The 19,845-nt window shown below is 50.8% G+C and overlaps 2 protein-coding genes across 5 annotated transcripts in view; both read right to left on the bottom strand.

Moving 5' to 3' along the window:
• Nucleotides 1–1,618: 1,618 nt before the first annotated feature.
• fadd (Fas (tnfrsf6)-associated via death domain) lies at nt 1,619–4,496 on the bottom strand. Its single transcript, XM_030088326.1, has 2 exons — nt 4,143–4,496; nt 1,619–2,735 (listed from the first exon to the last, which is right to left on the bottom strand). Exons 1-2 carry the CDS (start codon nt 4,426–4,428, stop codon nt 2,455–2,457), a joined length of 567 nt encoding a protein of 188 aa, XP_029944186.1. The 5' UTR covers nt 4,429–4,496; the 3' UTR covers nt 1,619–2,454.
• Nucleotides 4,497–9,333: 4,837 nt separating this feature from the next.
• ano1a (anoctamin 1, calcium activated chloride channel a) overlaps nt 9,334–19,845 on the bottom strand; it is a 48,178-nt gene continuing 37,666 nt past the window's right edge. For all 4 annotated transcript variants that reach the window (XM_030088287.1, XM_030088306.1, XM_030088297.1 and 1 more), the window contains 11 exons: nt 18,983–19,057; nt 18,383–18,584; nt 16,182–16,293; nt 16,030–16,087; nt 15,224–15,324; nt 13,499–13,641; nt 13,060–13,212; nt 12,907–12,959; nt 12,650–12,834; nt 12,472–12,577; nt 9,334–10,720 (listed from right to left, as the gene is read on the bottom strand). In XM_030088287.1, the coding sequence (XP_029944147.1) occupies nt 10,532–10,720; nt 12,472–12,577; nt 12,650–12,834; nt 12,907–12,959; nt 13,060–13,212; nt 13,499–13,641; nt 15,224–15,324; nt 16,030–16,087; nt 16,182–16,293; nt 18,383–18,584; nt 18,983–19,057 (1,377 nt within the window). In that variant the 3' untranslated portion in view covers nt 9,334–10,531. The remainder of the gene's footprint in view (nt 10,721–12,471; nt 12,578–12,649; nt 12,835–12,906; nt 12,960–13,059; nt 13,213–13,498; nt 13,642–15,223; nt 15,325–16,029; nt 16,088–16,181; nt 16,294–18,382; nt 18,585–18,982; nt 19,058–19,845) is intronic.

Raw genomic sequence — 19,845 nt, 5'->3', positions numbered from 1 at the left:
ATCGTCCGGGGCCTGGAGTCCTTCTCCTACGTCTCCTGCATCCGCTTCAGACCCTACCAGAGCGGAGACCACGAGTGGCTCAGCATCGAGTCCCGGAACGGGTGAGGCCCAGTTCGGCCGCGGCGCCGCTCCCCGACTCATGACGGACGTCCGCGGTTTGCTGGGATGATGCTAAAGTGACGGCTGCGTGTCGACCTTTGCCCTCAGCTGCTACTCCTACGTGGGCCGCACGGGCGGAGCTCAGGTGGTGTCTCTGAGCCGCCAGGGCTGCCTGTACCACAGCACGGTGCAGCACGAGCTGCTCCACGCCCTGGGCTTCAACCACGAGCAGACCCGCTCCGACAGGGACAGCTACATCACGGTGTACTGGGACAACATCATCGACGGTGAGACCCTCCGTCAGGCGGAGGACTGCAGTTCAGACTGGATGTCAGGGTGAAGTGACCGTAGTGACCACCGGCTGTACTCTCTATCAACCGCAGACATGAAGTACAACTTCAATAAGATCAACACTCTGAACCAGGGAACGCCGTACGACTACAACTCCGTCATGCAGTACGAGAAGTAAGGGAAGCCGGGGGGGGGGGGGGGGGGGGGGGGCCTCCACCTCTGCTCGCCATGCAGGCCCCGTCCTGGAGCTGCAGGTGTTATCAGAGTGTTCTGTGTGTGTGTGTGTGTGTGTGTGTGTGTGTGTGTGTGTGTGTGTGTGTGCCACCCAGGTACGCCTTCACCAAGAACAACCTGCCCACCATGCTCCCCTACCCCAACAGCAACGTGGCCTTCGGCCAGGCCACCGAGATGAGCAAGAACGACATCGACAGGCTCAACAGGCTCTACCAGTGCTGTAAGACCGCACAGGCCCGACACGTGGAGGGTGGAGGCGACGGGTGTAGCAGGGTGGGGGCACAGGGCAGGGTGAAGCAGGCGGAGGTCATTGAGTTGGTGGAGGTCATGACTGTAAACAGAGGACCCGACCTGGACTCTGGTCCTGACAGCAGGAAGCTGGGTCTGTCAGGACCAGAGTCCAGGTCTGGCTGGGTCCACGTCAGGCTCCAGGTCTGGTTCCAGTCCTGGTTCGTGGTCCAGATGTGGCTCCAGGTCTGGTTCCAGGTCCAGGTCTGGCTCCAGTCCTGGTTCCAGGTCCAGGTCTGGCTCCAGTCCTGGTTCCAGGTCCAGGTCTGGGTCCTGTACTGACTCTCTCTCCCTCCACAGGATCTGCAGCTGGACTCACATCTGGAGCAACTGCTTGTCGTCTGCCTGCAATAAAACCACCCAGACTGACGAGGCGTCCCGTTTCATTTGTTCCACTTCTCACACACTGTTCCTCTTCGGTTCTAACATTCCACGTTTACAAGTTCCACAAAATCCTCCATGATGGGACCGCAGGCGAAGCGGATTGTAAACGGTTCATATAAACACTGAGAAGCTCCGCTTCACTCAGAGCCCGTCGTATTTTATCGGTTTACGCTGATCAATAATCTGCTGTGTCTCATATAAAGAGAACCTGACAGCCGAGCGGATTAAAAGAGGGATTACTGCTTCTGCCACGCGTTCCCTCGTATGTAGTGACGTGATGACAGGAAACAGGAAGCAGAAAGTCAAAAACAAGCAGAAGAACTGTAGCTGAGAAACACATTTTAATAAAAAACTCTGAGAGAACAAACACTGAAGAGGAGAGATGGAGCCAGTTGTTGAAAGAGCTTGGTGGTAGACTACCAGAAGACCGCCGCCCGGTGTGATGGATGAACTGGTTCCCATGGTAACGAGTGACGGATTTCTGTAAACGCATGCTGGAAACAGCAGATGTTGAAATAAGACTCACAAAAGACAAAACTTATGAATTTGCTGGAACTGTAGAAAGCTGACGTTCACTGGAACCACAAGTTTCAGTCGGTTTTCAACATCTGTTGGTCACAAGTTAACACGGAAACCAGTTAATTCGGAACACCGGCAGCTGACCGGTGCTCAGCACCGGGACGTGGCGCCGGGCGGGGCGGGGCTCCGGCCGTCGGAGGAGCGTTGGCTCTCTGAGCAGCGTCTCGTGGAGATGCTGGAACATTCTCCAGCTGATAAAAACACTCTGGGTTCTGCTGGCTGCAGAGCCACAGACCAGAACCTGAAAGTCCCCTGAGACACTTGGAGCTCATGTCTCAGATGTGTCGTCCATTTGGGAGGACGCCGTATGATGGAGAACCACTGATCGGAGACGTTCCCCAACCGGCCGACTCTCTGCTGAGGGGAATCCACAGGAGACGGTCCTGGTCCAGAACCAAGAACCCAGGCCTCAGTGCCTCTGCTGAAGAGGGCTGGAGCAGCACAGCGGTTCGGTTTCCTCAGTCTTTAACACATCTGGTACTCCATCAAACTTCATGACATGATTTTATTTTCCATAGATTTGAATATAAATCACCACGAATCGCACTGCGGACTGAGGTCCACCTGACGGGTTCTGGGTCAGCAGAGGCCGAGTTCCTTCAGCCTGTCCTCCACCCTGTCAGCAGTCAGGTTGAACTGGCAGGCCCTCAGAGCCTGGATCAGGTCCTGGATCTGGACCCGGCCCGCTCCGGTCCTCCTCCACTCCTTCAGCAGCTCCACCGCCGCCTCCTCCAGGTCCGACGGATGCCTCCCGGCCACCGACTCCAGCCGGGCCTCGCTCAGGCCCAGCCGGCGGCCCAGCTTCCGCCACGACCGGCCCAGGTTCTCCGCCACCACCGGGGCGGCGGCGTCCAGTTTGGCTGGGGAGCAGGGAGAACATGCAGTTCAGAGCGGAACCGGTGAAACGATCTTCCTGGTCAACGTCAACCTCTCCAGGTTGGACGAAGAGATGTGGGATCAAAGTTTCAAAGTAAGGCTTTGACTGTTCTCTGAGACTGAGGGAAGCTCTCGTTCTACTGCTCCTCTCCTGGTTCATATTAACATTTATCACTGCAGTCAACATTTCCAACTCACCCAAACTCCTCACAATCTAAATAAATAAAAAAAAAAAACTACATCTAGGTTGTGCACGTTTCATGTTCTGAACTTGTTCTATCTGAACAGAACTACACAGAACTACAAGTATTGTTTGGTTTTGCTAAACATATTTTTTTGAAATCGTTCACGTCATTAATGTTTCACAGTTATGAATTTCGACCTCTCAGGGCGGCAGTAGCTCAGTTGGTAGAGCAGGTCGTCTCATAACCGGAAGGTTGGCGGTTCGATGCCCGCTCCCGCAGGAGTAAAACTGTCGTTGTGTCCTTGGGCAAGACACTTCACCCACCTTGCCTAGTATGAAAGTTGTGAGAGTGAATGGTTGGAGGTGGGAGGGGCCGATGTCGTCAGTCTGCCCCCCCCAGGGCCGCTGTGGCTACAGCAGCAGCTTACCACCACCCAGTGTGGAGAGGATGAAGAAAGCAGTGTGAAGTGTCTTGAGTGTCCAGGAAAGCGCTGTATGAAACCACTGCATCATTATTCTGTCCAAGAACTCCAGAATCTTTCTTTCAGGTTTCACTGTTAAAATGTGGGTAATTGTTAATAGTTTAATTATTAAATTAATCAAATTAATAGGTTAACTAGGTTTATGAGACTGAATACAACAAATCTTCTCCTAAAACATAGGAAGTGCCCGAGGTTGTCTGATGAAACGCTCTAATCTTTATTTTGCTGTTGCTGGCAGACACTGAGTGAACCAGGAACATTCTGGGCGTCCTGGACCTGATCCAGAGTCCCGGGTAGGGAACTGTGGTGGATCCACTAACATCTGATCTGTTCCACTCAAGACAGCGGGGACTTTACAAAACTCTTTACTGCCAAGTGTAGCTGACAAAATTTGAAAACTTTTATTTATTTGTTGCTATACTGCCACTTATTTTTGAATGTATTTGATTATTTTGTGATACTTGGCTTACTGTTTTCACATTACCAAAAACTTATGGCTCAATATTGTGTCCATATTTAAATAATTATTATTATTATTTATTTTTGTTTGTTTTGCTTCAGTTTTATTTCATCTGCCGATAAAAACAGTTTAAGTCCCCGATCAGGGAGGCAGGAGGTCTGCCTGGACAGGTATATAGACTGGCTATATTTCTATATTTGAATATTAGTATTTTATTTTAATATCACCCCGCGCCGGTCGCCTCCGCTCCGCCGGGTCTCCTCACCTGCCTCCGGGTCGGGCTCCGGGTCGTCGGGCCCGCTGTCAGTCAGTCTGTCGGACAGGTCGTCCCGGTGGATGTCCCGCAGGAGGCCGGCCAGGTAGTCGGTCCTGCCGGCCGCCAGCAGCTCCCTCTCGGTCAGGATCTGGAAGAGCACCAGCCCGCTGGTGACCCGCTCCAGGTCCTTCTTCCCGACCTGCTCCCGGACCAGGAACTTCAGCTGGGCCAGATGGTCCCCGGACAGCTGGTTCGAAATGTCCAGCAGGAGTTTATTAAAGTTCGGAGAACTCATCTTGAGAAAGACGCCCTCACGAACCCGGAAGCACTTTTACTTTCACTTCCGCTTGTTTACTCCCGCAAGGGTTCCTGGAACCACAGCACTCCGGCGGTCACTGAAAAACTCACAGTTTGACTAAAAAACTCTCATTCAAACTAAAAACTCCCACTATAACCAAAGAAACTCACAGTTTAACTGAAAAATCTCACAAATCAACTAACAAAGTCGAAGTTTCACAAAAAAAAACTATTTAAATTAAAAATTCTCATTTTAACCAAATAAGTTCACAATTAAACTGAAAGACACCTCACAATTAACTGACAAAGTCGCATTTTAACGAAAAAAAAAAATCACAAAGTAACCAAAAAATCCCTCACACCTTAAAAAACTCACAATTTAATAAAAAACACAGATTGACCTAAAAACACAATTTAAAAAAAAAAGGCCCATTTAACCTAAAATCTCCCACTATAACAAAATTACGGAAGCCCATTTCCGCCACTTGAAAAAGAAAAACAAACACATGGTATGCCATTATTATGAGATACTAAGTCAAAATTATGAGATAGTAAGTCGAAATTCTGAGATACTAAATCGAAATTATGAGATATTAAGTTGAAATTATGAGATAGTAAGTCGAAATTATGAGATAACATCTGTGCATGCGCCCCATCACAGTCGCTTCCTGTATGAAGATTGTAGATGGAGATCTGAGTATTGAGTATCTGAGTCTGAGTACTGAGGTCTGAGTACTATGGAGATCTGAGTACTAAATGTGAAAAATCTAAGCTACTGAGGGGCTGCTCCCGGAAACATCGAGTGGACGCGTCATTCGTGGTTTTTCAAAAGAAGCCAAAGTCCATTTATGTTCAGAACGTATTGATTTTACACATAATTATATTATCCAGACCTTGTGTGTAAAACCAGAAACGAACGGCTCAAAGTGAGGCCACCAAACAGCTCGGTAAGCTGCTACCTGACAGGTAATCATCAGCACTCCTTTAAAAGTCAGGCCTGACTCGTGGTCTGTGTGCGCCGCCGACTGTGGAGACCAGGTACAACACGCTCTGACAGAGATCTGCCTGCTGGGCTGTGACCTGCCGACAGTCTGCTGACAGAGACCACAGGCTTCCAGATGCAGCTGAAGTTACAACCTCAGCCATATTATAGCTTTATCCTTTCCAACTCAGAGCTGCTTCTTGCTTAAATCCATTCCAGGGTGTGTTTGTTAACATAATACCACGTGAATCAGCAAGCACATCAAGTATTTCATTTATTTCAGCCATGATTCTCAACGTACAGACAATCTACTTCTGTGTTCACTGACAGCTCCCTGGCAGCTCACAGCTGAAGATCTTCGTGTGGGAGGCGGCTGAACCGGAGCGCATGCGCAGATCGTATCTCATAATTTCGACTTACTATCTCATAATTATGACATACCGTGTGTGTGTGTTTTTTTCAAGTGGCGGAGATGGGCTTCCATACAAAATAAACTCAGTTTAACTGAAAAATATCTCACAATTCAACTAACAAAGTCACAATTTAAACCTTAAAAAAGCCCACCAATTTGACAAAAAAACTCAATTTAATGAAAAAAACTCTCTAACTGTTCTCCAGAGAAATGACTGATCTCCTCATTGCAAACCTGTGCATTAAATCCATTTATTGATAAACCTGAAAGATGCAGCCGTCATGCTGACTGAACTTGTCCACTTAGTTGATTTTAGAGCATCACATATTAATCAATTCATTTCTATTTTACGTAGTATTACAGTTTTATAATCCACAATGAACACACACATCAAACAGTGCTGATCAGTCAGCAGTACTTAAAGGGTTCATTTCCTGATTATTGTTCAGCATTCGATTATTTTCACAATGCGATAAAAAAAATATTTTATTCAACATTGACAAATGGTTTTTGTATAAATCTCTGCTGCTGCAGTTCATCCAGATGTGTAATTCATCCAGCTGTTTACTCCTTCAGCTTCCTGCTCCGATCTCTGGACTCCAGTGAGTCTTGCAGCTCTGGATTCGTGTTAACTGCAGACGTTTGGACATCTGCAGGCCCGTTGTTGGTAAGTACAGTGACAGGAATGAATCACGACTGACGTTACATATGTGGAGCTCCACACAGCGCACAACACGAGCTCGTCAAAAAAGACACACCACATCTGACACAAGACTTTAATTATGCAAATGCCCTTAAAAAATAATGAAGTAATTATTGAAAGTACCCAAACCAAGAGAGCAGCAGGAATCTCCAGAAACCGCGAGTCGCCTCTGGTTCTTTAGCACTGAGTAGAGAGAGACGACACACCGACATGTTGACCTGACACAATCTGCAGCGCTTGATCCAAAAACACAACAGCAACGCCTCAGGCGGCACACGGAGGGAGCAGCGAAGGGCGGCCGCTGAATCTATAAATCTACCACTAATCACAAACCGACCAACAGCATCGACAGGAAAACATCGTTCAGGCAAAATGTGCTTGTTGAGTTGCAGCTTTGGAGAAGCTCTTCATGTGCTCCGTACTTTACTGGGAAACGTGAATCACGGGACAGTGGAACAGTGGAACGCTCCACTGCTCCTCTTTGTGCTCATCAAGCTCGTTCCAGACGCCGTCGCAACAATTAAAGTCTGGACCCGGAAGTTAAAACATGAAAGACTGTACATTCTGGACGGATTCCACTGGACCAGGACTGGAGGCAGGACGTGCACAGCGGGGGGTGGGGGGGGTGAACACTGGGTCACCCTCACACTCCTACCCTTCAGTCACTCCCGAGATAAACACAAGATAAACTACGATTCAGTCTCTGCTCTTCAAGAGCTACAGCTTGAGGGACCCAGGTTCTCAAAGTGTGGGGCGGGCCCCTCAAGGGGGCCGGGGCTCTGCTCTATGTGCTTTGGCCATCTTGTCTTGAAGATGCCTGATCTCATCAGATCTCAGAGGCTAAGCAGGGTGGGACCTGGGCAGTACCTGGATGGGAGACCATGAGGGAGCACCAGAACTTCTGGGTGGTGCAGAATGTCAGTTTATTGCCAATCAGTGCTGAATCTATGAATAATGTCATTGTAAAGCGACTGAGTTTCCAGAAAAACGCCACATAAAACCGAAGTATTCCTTCTGTAACTATGAGGGGGTGTCTGGTGGGGGGGGTGCAGAATTCTGACTTGAGGTTAAAAGACTTCAGACAGTCAGGAACACTGTCCTTCATCTCACTGGATTAAAAAGTAATGGCAATGTAGTTTTTGAAGAATGTTGCTTCCTTGGTCCTGGATGCTGACCTCTGACCTCAAACACTGTGAACACTAACCACGACGTCTAGTTCCAATGAGGAAAATTCCTCTATTGTCTGTAGGATGTGGCAGTGCAGCCACATGATGGCGCTCCATTTATTTCCAGGCTTTAAAGCTCTGTGCTGTGAGTTCACCCTCCCATGAAAGCAACACTTCCCAGAATTCCCAGGAGTCTGAGGAGCTTCAGGAGGTGAAGAATAGAGAAGTGAAGAGTGGATCAGAGGGTGTGCTGATGATTTAAAGCGGCAGGAGAAAAGTGGAGCTCCGACTGTGCTTTCAGCCACTGAAGCTGTCTGGACAGGCAGCGGCTGAAGAACACACTCAGCAGATACAGAGCAGCGTTAGCATTCACCGAGACTGATGCTGATCATTTCAGTAAACACTGGATGTTGTGGAGACGGGTGGTGAAGTTAGTGTTCTGTTGCTCATAGTTTATGTTTGGAGTCCACAGACGCTGAAGCACTCAGCTCCACTCAGCAACGTATTGAGACACAAAGGTCACGGTCCACACTGTTTCAACAAAATCTACAGAGATGCAGAGTCCCTATAGAGATGTAGAGAAACTATAGAGGAGATGTAGAGAAACTATAGAGGAGATGTAGAGTCACTATAGAGATGTAGAGAAACTATAGAGGAGATGTAGAGTCACTATAGAGATGTAGAGAAACTATAGAGGAGATGTAGAGTCACTATAGAGTCACTACGGAGATGTAGAGTACCGTATTGGCCCGAATATAAGACGATGGTTTTTCCCAGAAACTGCATCCTCAAAAGTGGGGTGGTGTTATAATCGCGGACTTACGGTAGATGGTCAATACCCATCCGCACCGCTAGATGGAGCCAAAGTATCACTGACCAGAGAGCGAGTGGAGCGATGAAATGAGATCAAATGATCTGATGAAAAATGGCGGATCATCTGGAACAAAGGGGCTGAACGCTGGACAACTGAGCAACAACAGAGGAGAAGTTATGATACCAACTTTAAACTGATGGTGATCAACGCAGCAGAGTCATCAAACTACTGCCAAGCCGCCAGGAGGTCTGGTGGAGCAGAGCCTCGTTCTTATTGGAGAGCACAGAAAAAACACTACAGATGCTAACGCTATGAGAAAAGCTTTCCGTGGTCCTGAGAGACGCTTCAGAGCAGGGCTACTCAACCCTGGTCCTCGTGGGCCGCAATCCAGCATGTTTTAGATGTTTCCCTCTTCCAACACAGCTGATTCAAATGATCAGGATCGTTATCAGCCTGATCATTTGAATCAGCTGTGTTGGAAGAGGGAAACATCTAAAACATGCTGGATTGCGGCCCACGAGGACCAGGGTTGAGTAGCCCTGCTTCAGAGAGACTGATAGAAGGGAGAGTGAAGACGTCTCTGAAAGACGGAATGTCCACCACCAGAGCCTGATTCAGCTGAAGGACCTGGACAGTTATTGACATCATTTATGCAGTTTTGACCCCTTGAGGTTCTTATTTGTTGCTTATTGTTTCTTATTTTGAGAAAGAGAATATATTTTTTCATTTTATATCTCGTGAAATGTTATCTCAGTTGTGAGTTGTTGAGTTTATAATAATTGTATAATAAAAAGTTGTTTTATGAGTGACCTTACTGTCTTCAGCATTTTTTTTTTCCACAAAATGATCTTTGAAAAATAGGGGTCGTGTTATAATCTGAGTCGTCTTATATTCGGGCCAATACGGTAACTATAGAGCTGTAGAGTCACTATAGAGCAGCTGTAGAGTCTCTAGAGCCGTTCTACAGTGAGTCCATTAAGTTTTCCAGTAGGTAGGTGTAGATGTGAGATGTAAAAGATCCAGTGAACCCAGAATCTCCTGCAGGCTGACTTTCACTTCAGCTGACAAATACTGAGTTTTAAAAAAACATGAAGAGACAATTAAAACTGCTAAATCTCAAGTAGATAAAACAGATAAAATAGCTTAAATGTAATAAAATGCCTAATGTTTATATGGGTCGTTATTAAGTGAAACTAGAAGTTTGAGGTGGGTGATCACCACTCTTCATAACTGTTTAACATGTTTTTAAGGTTTGCATCAATTTTCCTTGGTCCAAAGTGGTGAAAATGCCTCTTGTGCGGACTGTGAATACTGAAGTGATCTTTTCTCAATAAATGCCGATGCTGTGCTGGATGCGTCTTCCTTGTTTGCTGAAACATTTGCAGTATCATGGCGACAGTGTGTGTCCCCTGTCCAGGCCGTCCCTGCAGTGTGGAGCGGTGGTCCGCTCCGGATCCCGCCCACTGCAGCGCGATCCATTCCAGTTCATCGGAAGATGATTATTAATGTGACTTGTGCTTCCACAAATGAAATCACTGCTTGAATCTAACACAGAAACAGTACAAATAAACAGGACTGCACATACAAAAAGTCTCCTGGAGCCTGTGAGCGACACGTCCTGCATCTTCAAGAAACTCTTGCTTAAATTGTGCAAAAGACGCCGCGGCACGGCTCCCCAGCTGGTTGGACGGACGGGTGGGGGCGGGCCCTGATGGACGAGGCGGAGCGCTGAGGGGAGGCGGAGCTTGCGGGCTGATGGCTTGTTCCTCTGACATTCTTCAAAGAGTTTGAGTTTGTTAATCTGCAGGAAAGAACTGCAAAGAGTTGAGTTTCTATGGCTGGAGATACGACACGGGAGTGAAATGCACCACTGGAGAGCGACACGGAGAGGTACAGGTCCACGTCCGGACCGCAAACATGTGACTGAAGCAAGGCTGAAGCTGAAGCGACACACACTCCGGCCGGCGGACATATTTACAGCTTGTTGAGTTTGCTCGCTTCTGCTGGCGGACTGGCGGCTCCGTTTAGGAGCGCGGCCGCGCCGGGCTGTGATTGGCCGAGGAGCAGGCGGCCCGCCCCTTCCCCTTCCCCTGCTCCTTCTCCATGAACAGCTTGACCATCAGGCTCTTCTCCTCGCGGATCTGCTGGCTGATGTCCTTGGGGATGTCGGGGATGAGCCAGTCCACGAAGTCGCTCATCAGCATGACCACGTTCTGCACGGAACAGAGAGCAGAACCTTCAGAGAGGACAGGGAACCTCGCAGAACACTTCCTGTCTTTGGAGCTGATTTCACCGTTTCATCCTTCTGACATTTGACCTTCTTGCCTCTTTGTGAAACAGCCGTTTTTTCATGTTTCCTCCCCAGGTCTCCATTTCTATTCATGAGTCTAGTCATGTTCAGGATTTCTCCAGTTTAATGTTGGTTTTAGTAGTTTAATCCTTCACTCACTTTAAAGCTGCATTAAGGAGTTTGCACGTTTCATGCAAAACAGCGCCCCCTGCCGGCCTTGGGCGTAACTGCAGCTTAGTGAAACACTCGTGCCTGTGGCTTGCGTCCATGTACGTGCACGGAAGAGGGGAAGTCCTTCCTGGCTCTGTAAGGTTCTCCTGCCTGGTGGGTCTGTGTGGAGCTGCAGTGCTGGAAGCCGGTCTGTTCTCACTTTCTGGAAGCTCCATCCTCATCCTGCTCAGCTGTTGCTCGCTAAGCATCTGGCGGAGTAATGGCGGACAAAACGAAACCTAAGCGAGTCAGGCCAGCGGGAGGCGCGTTACGTCACATCCTCTCAAATTCTCCCCCCAAAAATTCTGGTGCCGGACCGGCACTGTGACTTTCAAGAGACCATTTAGCGCTGTTAGTGGTACAAGCAATGAATATGTCAGGGCACATTGTACACATCACTGAATATTTGTAACATATTTATGGTGGAAAATAAGTACTTTTAAAGTTTTAAATGCCTTTAATGCACCTTTAAAGCAACATTAAGGAACTTTCAGTTTCCGTTGATTTTGGCGGCGCCAGTGGACAAAGCGGTAGTGTTTTGCCTGAAGGAATACTACAGTTCCCATGAGGCCTAGCGCGTGGCGTGGTAACATGCTGCTCCCGGTGGTGTGCTGTCGGACTGAACTCCCTACATTTGTTTCCAGTGGCTGTGTGAAGGACGGACAGCGACGACGTCATGAATCTGATGGTGGATAAACAATGTTCTATCATGATGTGACGCATGCCGTAAAGCAGTCCGCACATGTGGAGCTTTTCAGTGAGCAGGGTTCCTACCACCCTCCTCACAGCTGCTCAGTCCAAGTGAAGCAACACTGACGCCCTCAGGCTGACAGAGGCTCATTCAGCTGCTGGAAGTCGATGTGTCATCACAAAAGATATTCAAATGTTTTATTAAGGTTGAAAAGTTAACAAGTGTGGCTTTAAGAGTCTTTTTGAAAATGATGGTGTGCAAATAAAGGTAAAAATTAAACTTTGGTGTTTATTTAGGTATAGCATTGTGAGAGCCTCAGGGAGCCGCTACGACAGAGTCCTGCTCCTAAACTCTGTATTCGCCAATGTGTTCTGCTTAACGGGTGTGTGTGTGAGTGTGAGTGTGAGTGTGTGTGTGTGTGTGTGTGTGTGTGTGTGTGTGTGTGTGTGTGAATCTGATATTCAGCAGAACAAGCTGCACTTTAAGCAAACTCCAGGTTTCTATTGTTGTCCAGTTAAAGGAGACAAACATTTCACTCATCCTGGCATTAACAAAAAAAAACAAAACAAAAAAAACCCTAAAATTTCTGGTGAAGACGGGAAACCCGAATTCTCCTCCGAAGACGCTATTTTTAGACATACGGACTGATGGCCGCCGCTGCTACTGCAACTAATAAAAGAGCACGGTGAAGAAGAGCATGGCTTCAGTCTTCGCGGGGGGGGGAGGTGAACTCATCAGCACTGCTCAACGAAGACGTCAGGAGTGTTTCCAACCTGAAAGACGATGACGAAGGCGAGGCGCGCCGCCAGGATGGCCCAGAACTCCTTGGAGAGTTCGTAGGGAGTGTCCGACCAGGGCGGCTCTCTGTAGTCCTTATACCTGGAGACAGAGCGCACGGCGTCAGCCCCCGTCCCGCCGACGCCCCGGTCCGGAGGCGGCCCCGGCGCTCACCTGCACACGTGCACCTTGTAGCCCAGGTGGAAGGGCTCCAGCGGGTCGGTGCCCGGCTGGAAGTGGCTGACGTTGAAGTAGGACAGGGTGTGGTTGATGAAGCCGTGCATGGTGCCGTCGGGGCTGTAGGAGTACTGGTACACCAGCCGGGGGATGAAGTCCGACGTGAAGGAGATGACGAACGCCTGGAAGAGGAGCACAGCCCGTCAGGAGCCGCCGGACTCCGACCGAGGGCCCGCAGAGCGCAGGACACTCACGTTGACGATGACCGCCACCTTGCTGAGGCCTCGGAGCAGGTTGTACCAGATCCCTGCAGGGAGACACAGAGCTGAGGACGGACGCAGAGACCGGAGTCTCTGGACCCGCGGGGCCAGAACCCCCGGGGACGGAGGAGCGGCGTGGAACCGTACCGATGTCCTTGGCCTTGGCGGCGACGGGCCGACGCAGCTCCGTCACAAACTTCTTGGCGTCCAGGCGAATCTCGATGATGTTGTTGAGCAGAGCGAAGAGGGGAGCCAGAGGGAAGGAGGCCACGAACAGGGTCACCATGCCGAACTGGATGACTGCAGAACCGCACAACACGGAGAACGTCACACGAATGATGGAGCAGGACCGCGGCGGGTGGAGAACCAGGAACAGAACCACACTGGGTGGAGCAGCAGGACTCGTCTCAGGGAACACGGCGGCCACGTTGGTTTCCTGCTCTGTCAAAAAGCCGTACTGCTGCTCCATCACACTCATGACACAGGAAGCTCCGCCCAGCTGACAAGGAGGAGTCCATCAGAGCAGCCTCCTCCTGAGCTGCTGAGGCCGGAGCCCCCACTTCCTGTTCCCCCTGACGGGACTCACTCATCTCCATGTACTCGGGGTTGAGGCCCACGTATGGACCCAGCAGGTGGTCCTTCTCGTGGCGCTGCAGCGTTTTGTTCCTCTTCTCCTCGTGGTTCAGGTCCGACTTCGAGTTTCTCTTCCGGTACATTTTCTTCAGTTTTCTGGAAAAACCAGCAGAGCAGAAGAGAAACGACATGTTCAGCCTCATGGGAGAGGTGGGGGTGGGGGGGGGGGGGGGGGGGGAGGTGAGGGGGAGGTGGAGGGGGAAGTGGGGGTGAGGGGGGAGGTGGGGGGGAGGTGGGGTGGAGGTGAGGGGGAGGTGGAGGGGGAGGGGGAGGTGGGGGGGAGGTGGGGGTGAGGTGGGGGTGGAGGTGAGGGGGAGGTGGAGGGGGAGGGGGAGGTGGGGGGGAGGGTGAGGGGGGGGGGGAGGGTGAGGGGGAGGTGGAGGTGGAGGTGGGGGTGAGGGGGAGGTGGGGGTGAGGGGGAGGTGGGGGTGAGGGGGAGGTGGGGGTGGGGGTGAGGGTGGGGGTGAGGGGGAGGTGGGGGTGAGGGGGAGGTGGAGGTGGGGGTGAGGGGGAGGTGGGGGTGAGGGGGAGGTGGAGGTGGGGGTGAGGTGGGGGTGGTGTCAGTCAAATAACATTGCGCTGTGTGGAGTTTGCATGTTCTCCCTGTCTGTGACGTTCGCCTCGGTGTCAGCCGCCGCCGTGGTAAAGGAACTGCCATCGCTGCTGCGTCGACTTGTGAGTAGATCATTTCATTCTATAGACCTGATATTCAGCGACTTTTGATAAATGTTTCAAGAATTAAAATAGTGGATCTTCTACACGACTCTGGTCAAACACTTTTGTTGTGAAGAATTAAAAAAAATCTCAATTTTAGTGTTATTGAAGCATTTTTTGCATTAGTAGCTTATTATTTTCTTACTTGAACTCGTTTTAAAATGAAACTGAAGTTAAAGAGATGTACGTATGAGTCAGATTCACCAGCTCATTGCGCAGGTTATGGGAAGTCCTTCACCAAGATGGCGGCCGGGTTTACTCCTGTTGGGGTGGGTTTGGCTAATGACGACGTCCGCTCTGGTCTTATTTACAGGTCTGTGGTTCACCCCGGGCTGGACTGGAACCCTCATTTCCCATGATGCTCCTCTAGCAAAGCCTCAGTGCAATATCTTTACAGCATGTATCAGTATTCATTGGACCCTCTGATGAGCAGGTTCTGGCCCGCGGGCCGTAAGTTTGACAAACAGTTGTTACAGTTATAAGAAGTCATCGTTTAGTCGGATTCAGTCGCGGCTGGTGGCGAGGGGCTCAGGTGGCGGGAGCGTTTGTTTTGTCCGCCTACACCGCCAGCGGCGGGCGGTGCAGCGTTAGTTCACTTCCGCATTGGCGGAAGCGCTCGTTTCTCACCCGCGCATTCCAGGCGGGCGGTGTCGAAGAAACCAGTTTATCAAAAATAATCGTGGCCTACCTGTTGTGTTGTTTGGAATGTGCGGGTGTGGAAACGAGCACTTCCGCCAATGCGGAAGCGAACTAACGCCGCACTGCCCGTCACTAGCAGTTTAGGCGGGCAAAACCAGCGCTCCCGCCACCAGCGCCCCTCGCCACCGGCCGCGACTGGTCGGATTTGAAGCAGTGAAACACGCAACTGGACAGAGCAGAGATTAAAGAGCAAACCTGCCAGGATGAAGAATGAGGGTGTGTGTGTGTGTGTGTGTGAGCGTGCGCGTCTCTTCCATGCACTCACGGTATTCCGATCTCGAACAGGTTGTTCTGGATGAGCTGCTTGCCGAGCATGGTGATGCAGAGCTGGATGCACAGCTCCATGAGGCAGCCGGCGTGGGCACACTGGAGGAGAGGTCAAAGGTCAGACCTGCAGGCCTGCTGCTGGGAATGAACAACTGACACCAAAGCTGCAGAACAGATTATTAAAGCGAGAGAAAGAAATGTGCAGAACCAGCATGTCAGAACTGTCGACAGTCCAAACAGTGCAAGCTGCCTGGATTCCGTTATGAAAATCCAAATTTGGTTCAATATCTTTCACAAAACAAGCTTAGCACACACACACACACACACACACACACACACACACACACACACACACACACTCGCTCAGTCTCGTATTTCTATCCTTGTGGGGACCTTCCATTGACTCCCATTCATGTCTAGCCCCTAACCCTGACCCTTACCCTAACCCTAACCCACACCACAACACAGCCTAACCCTAAAGAAATGTTTTTGCACTTTTACTTTTTTCAGTAACAACAACATGGTCAAGAAAACACTGTTTCTCCTACTTAGGACCGGAAAAAGGTCCCACAAGGCACGTCGTTCCACGTTTTGCTATCCTTGTGGGGACATTTGGCCCCAACAAGGATAGAAATACGAGAATGTGCGCACACACACACACACACACACACACACACACACACACACACACAAAACAAAGAGCTGCTAGGGTGTGGGTGTGATCACTGGGCTCCTGCATGTGAAACAGGTGGTGGAACAGATGGAGCTGCGTGCAGGGCGGCGCTGAGCGGGCGGGCGGCGTACCTCCTCCATCCTGTACGATCCCACCACATACAGGTACTTCCCCGGTCTGCCAACCAGCCTGCAGACAACCACAGCACACTGAGCTCAACAGAACCGCGCTGTGTGTGTGTGTGTGTGTGTGTGTGTGTGTGTGTGTGTGTGGCCTGACGGACCTGCCTCTGAAGAAAGCCAGGTACACGATGGGGGTGAAGGCGTTGACAAACTTCAGGATGAAGGTCTTGAAGATGAGGCGCTCCTCGAAGCTCTTGTCAGTCTTGGGGACCTCTGAAAGGAGACGTCACGTCAAACACTGACTCCTCCAACAGACCGACTGGGAGCGGAGAGAAGCACCGCCCGGCTCCACCTCTTGGTGTTGGTGATATTTCGGCGGGTGTATACAGAGATGGCTGAGAACAAGCTGCAGGATTCAAGGCAAGTTTACCGGCAGCGCACCATTCAGCAAGGCAGTTCAGAGAGCTTCACCAGGAGAGAGAAACATGAAAACACAGAAATCATGGAAACGAAACAAAATATTGTCAAGGAAAAGAACCATTGAAACATTGGCACTGTCGTTGCAAATCAAGACATTCTGTCCTCTGGTCAGAGAACCCTAAAGATCCAAGAACCCCGCAGATCAGATGGTCGAGGAACCTTGCTGTTGGTCTGTAGCCTTCGCAGGTGAAGGCCACGTTCCGCCCTTCCCCCGACATCTTGACACTGAGTGACTGTTAGTACCAGCTCGGCCTGTGACCGGTGAAGCAGGCGGTCGCGCTCCTGGGGCCAGAGGGCAGGAGGACGGTGGCGCCGCCGTTCCCTCTCCTGGACGTGGCTTCAGCTAAACCTTCCTGGTCCTGTGGTCTTGACGCCTGCTGTGCAGGCAGTGTTCGCACCCCTTCCCTCAGCTCATCGTACCTAAGAGGTGGCAATGGGAGGTCCTCACTGTTGCTACTGGTGGTGCCCTCCTCCAGGATGATGGGCGGTCTCCATGGTGTTGGGACCGCGGTCCTCGCTTGGAGCTCGCTGAGTGAGGCAGTAGATGACTCGATGCAGCCTCAGAGCGTCTGCAGCTGGAGGCGCCGCAACCTTCTCAGTCGGCTCCTGTGACGGCCTTTTCCAGTGGTAGAGGCAGCCCTCCTCCATGTTTGCTGTTTCTCCTCAGGGGGATTTTCTGGGGCATGCCGTTGTTCCCCGGCGAACTCCGCAAAGACCGACTGCGGTCCGTCGTACCCCTTCCTGCTTTCCATTCAGCAAGCCTGAGCTGAGGGTCCTGCAGCGCCCCTCTGGGGCCCCTAGGGGCCCCTCGGGGCCGAAACTTACGGCCGTAGGCCCGCCATCATTACATTCTTGAAGAGGTGGTTGGATGGATTCTGCTTGCATACCAAGTTGGCCCACTGCGGGAGCCCCGACCCGGTGTTGGCTTCCTCTAGCAGGCGTTGGCGTTCAGGGGAAACGCCAGAGTGCACTCAGAATCACCGTGATCACACAAGAAGATGCTGTAGGAGTCGAACCTGTGGTGACTCCAGAACTTATTACCTTTCTGGGGTCACCCAGGGGTCACAGGTGACATTGTTGGGCTACACACTCAAACTGCACATACATGAAGGATCTTTCAACCCGCCTTCTGTCGGTCATCCGGGATTTATAGAACCGTAGTTGCATGAGTGACTTCCGTTCTGCGTGTCGGCTCTGCTCCTGTCTGCGAGGTTCTGCGTGGATCCCTTCCCGGCCGACCACCAGTCCAGTTATTGTGAACGCGCCGGTCGCATCGGCGCGCTGCTTTGTGTGGAACGCCATGAGCTCTAAATGTAGCACGATGAGGAACCGCGGGCGTGTCCATGGTGGGTGTACAGTACAGAATGGAGAGCGTGGACCAGCCTGAAGGCTGCAGCAGATGTGACACAATCCTGGCTTTGTGCTCAGTGTGCTCATATCGGGGGGAACGCTGCACTTCTGATCTTTACACACCAGGTGCAGGCGGTCAGATGTGACACTACATCTGATGTGTATCTGAAGCTGTTCAGCAGGAAGCTTCATGTTCTCCATCTCCTCCTGTCCCGGGTCAGTCTCTCTACACCATGTCATTGGACACTGCCACTTGAAAATGAATGTACAGGCTCTGACGGCTGTAGCTTCCATATTTAGGCTTTCTGCAGCGCGTGGCTTTCGCTGTCTCACCATTTCCACTGCAGTCTGATGGAGCCACCTCAGCAAGAGGTGGAACTGAGCATGGAGCCCAGCAGAGTGAATGGAGCCTAAAGCTGGCAGAGGATGTCTGAACCGTGGCTGTTACTGAACCCCCCCCCCCCCCGCCTCCCCTGTGTGTGGATCTGACTGTAGTGTCACGGTGACGCCGTGGCTGTAGGGACAGGCTGACCTAGCATGGTGAGCCGGCGTGCGACGGCGCCGTAGATCTCGTCCAGAATGATGATGATGATGAGGTTGATGATGGCAGCGGTGGTTTTGACGGTGGCTCGGATGTTGGACCGCGCCGCCTGGTAGGTGCTCATGTGCAGCGCCGCCTTGATGCTGATGCGGTACAGGATGACCCCGAAGACGATGGCAAAGGTCAGGGCGATCTGGAGGCAGGGACAGAGGGGAGCGTCAGGCTGCTGCTTGGACTGACACACTTCATTTCTCTATGAAAAGTAAAATACGCCATCATGGCAGTCTGAGCGCAGCGTTTTCCAGAGACAATAAATCTGATTTCAGTTTTATTTTCTACATAGAATCACACTGAAAAGGAAATGTTTGAGGTTTCTGGACCTTCCTCTAGAAGGTGTTTCAGTGGAACCTTCTAAACTAGAACAGACAGAACGGTCAGTTTGACTCTTCATCAGTGAGGCTGGTGAACGTCTGTCAGGACGTCAGTCCAGAAGACGGAACCGACGGTTCTCAGTGACGACCGCCGGGCCGAGGACGGAGCGCTGCGTCCCAGCGGCCCACCTGGAAGTGGGAAGAACCCGCTGAGACTCACCATGAAGCACATGGAGACCACCACCACCATGTAGGCCGGCATCCTGTCAGTGCAGGTCAGCTTCACCTTCTCCTCCTGGAACACACACACACGCACGCACGCCACACGCACGCACACACACACACACACACACACACACACACACACACACACACACACACACACACACACACACACACACACACACACACACACACACACACACACACACACACACACAGTTAAAATGTGTGCTCATTTCTCATCAGTCGTCCCATTATGTATTGTGTGTGTGTGTGTGTGCCTTAATGTCAGGAGCATATCTTTATGTTGTGGGCACAGTAACGCATCAGAAATGAACACACAGACAGTGTGTGTGTGTCTGTGTGTGTCTGTGTGTCCGGTGGAGCACAGATAACGATGCCCTCGGCCATCATGTCACATTCAAGTGGGTCAGGAAGCTGAGGCAGCTGTGTGTGTGTGTGTGTGTGTATGTGTGTATGTGTGTGTGTGTGTGTGTGTGCGTGCCTGTGTGTGTGTGTGTGTGTGTGTGTGTGTGTGTGTGTGTGTGTGTGTGTGTGTGTTCTTGTATTTCTATCCTTGTTGGGGCCAAATGTCCCCACAAGGATAGCAAAACGTGGAACGACGTGCCTTGTGGGACCTTTTTCCGGTCCTAAGTAGGAGAAACAGTGTTTTCTTGACCATGTTGTTGTTACTGAAAAAAGTAAAAGTGCAAAAACATTTCTTTAGGGTTAGGCTTGTTGTGGTGTGGGTTAGGGTTAGGGTAAGGGTCAGGGTTAGGGGCTAGACATGAATGGGAGTCAATGGACGGTCCCCACAAGGATAGAAATAAAAGACTGTATGTGTGTGTGTATGTATGTATG

Source organism: Salarias fasciatus, chromosome 1 (assembly GCF_902148845.1).
Source record: "Salarias fasciatus chromosome 1, fSalaFa1.1, whole genome shotgun sequence".
Classification (NCBI taxonomy): domain Eukaryota; kingdom Metazoa; phylum Chordata; class Actinopteri; order Blenniiformes; family Blenniidae; genus Salarias; species Salarias fasciatus.
The sequence above is the reverse complement of the archived record's forward strand: the minus strand, read 5'-3'. Positions and strand labels throughout refer to the sequence as shown.

Excerpts from the sequence above, each read along its gene's own strand:
- fadd (XM_030088326.1), bottom strand. The coding sequence starts at position 4,428 with ATGAGTTCTCCGAACTTTAATAAACTCCTGCTGGACATTTCGAACCAG. Across the intron at positions 2,736-4,142 it reads GGAGCCCGACCCGGAGGCAG|CCAAACTGGACGCCGCCGCC; the intron begins GTGAGGAGACCC and ends CCTGCTCCCCAG.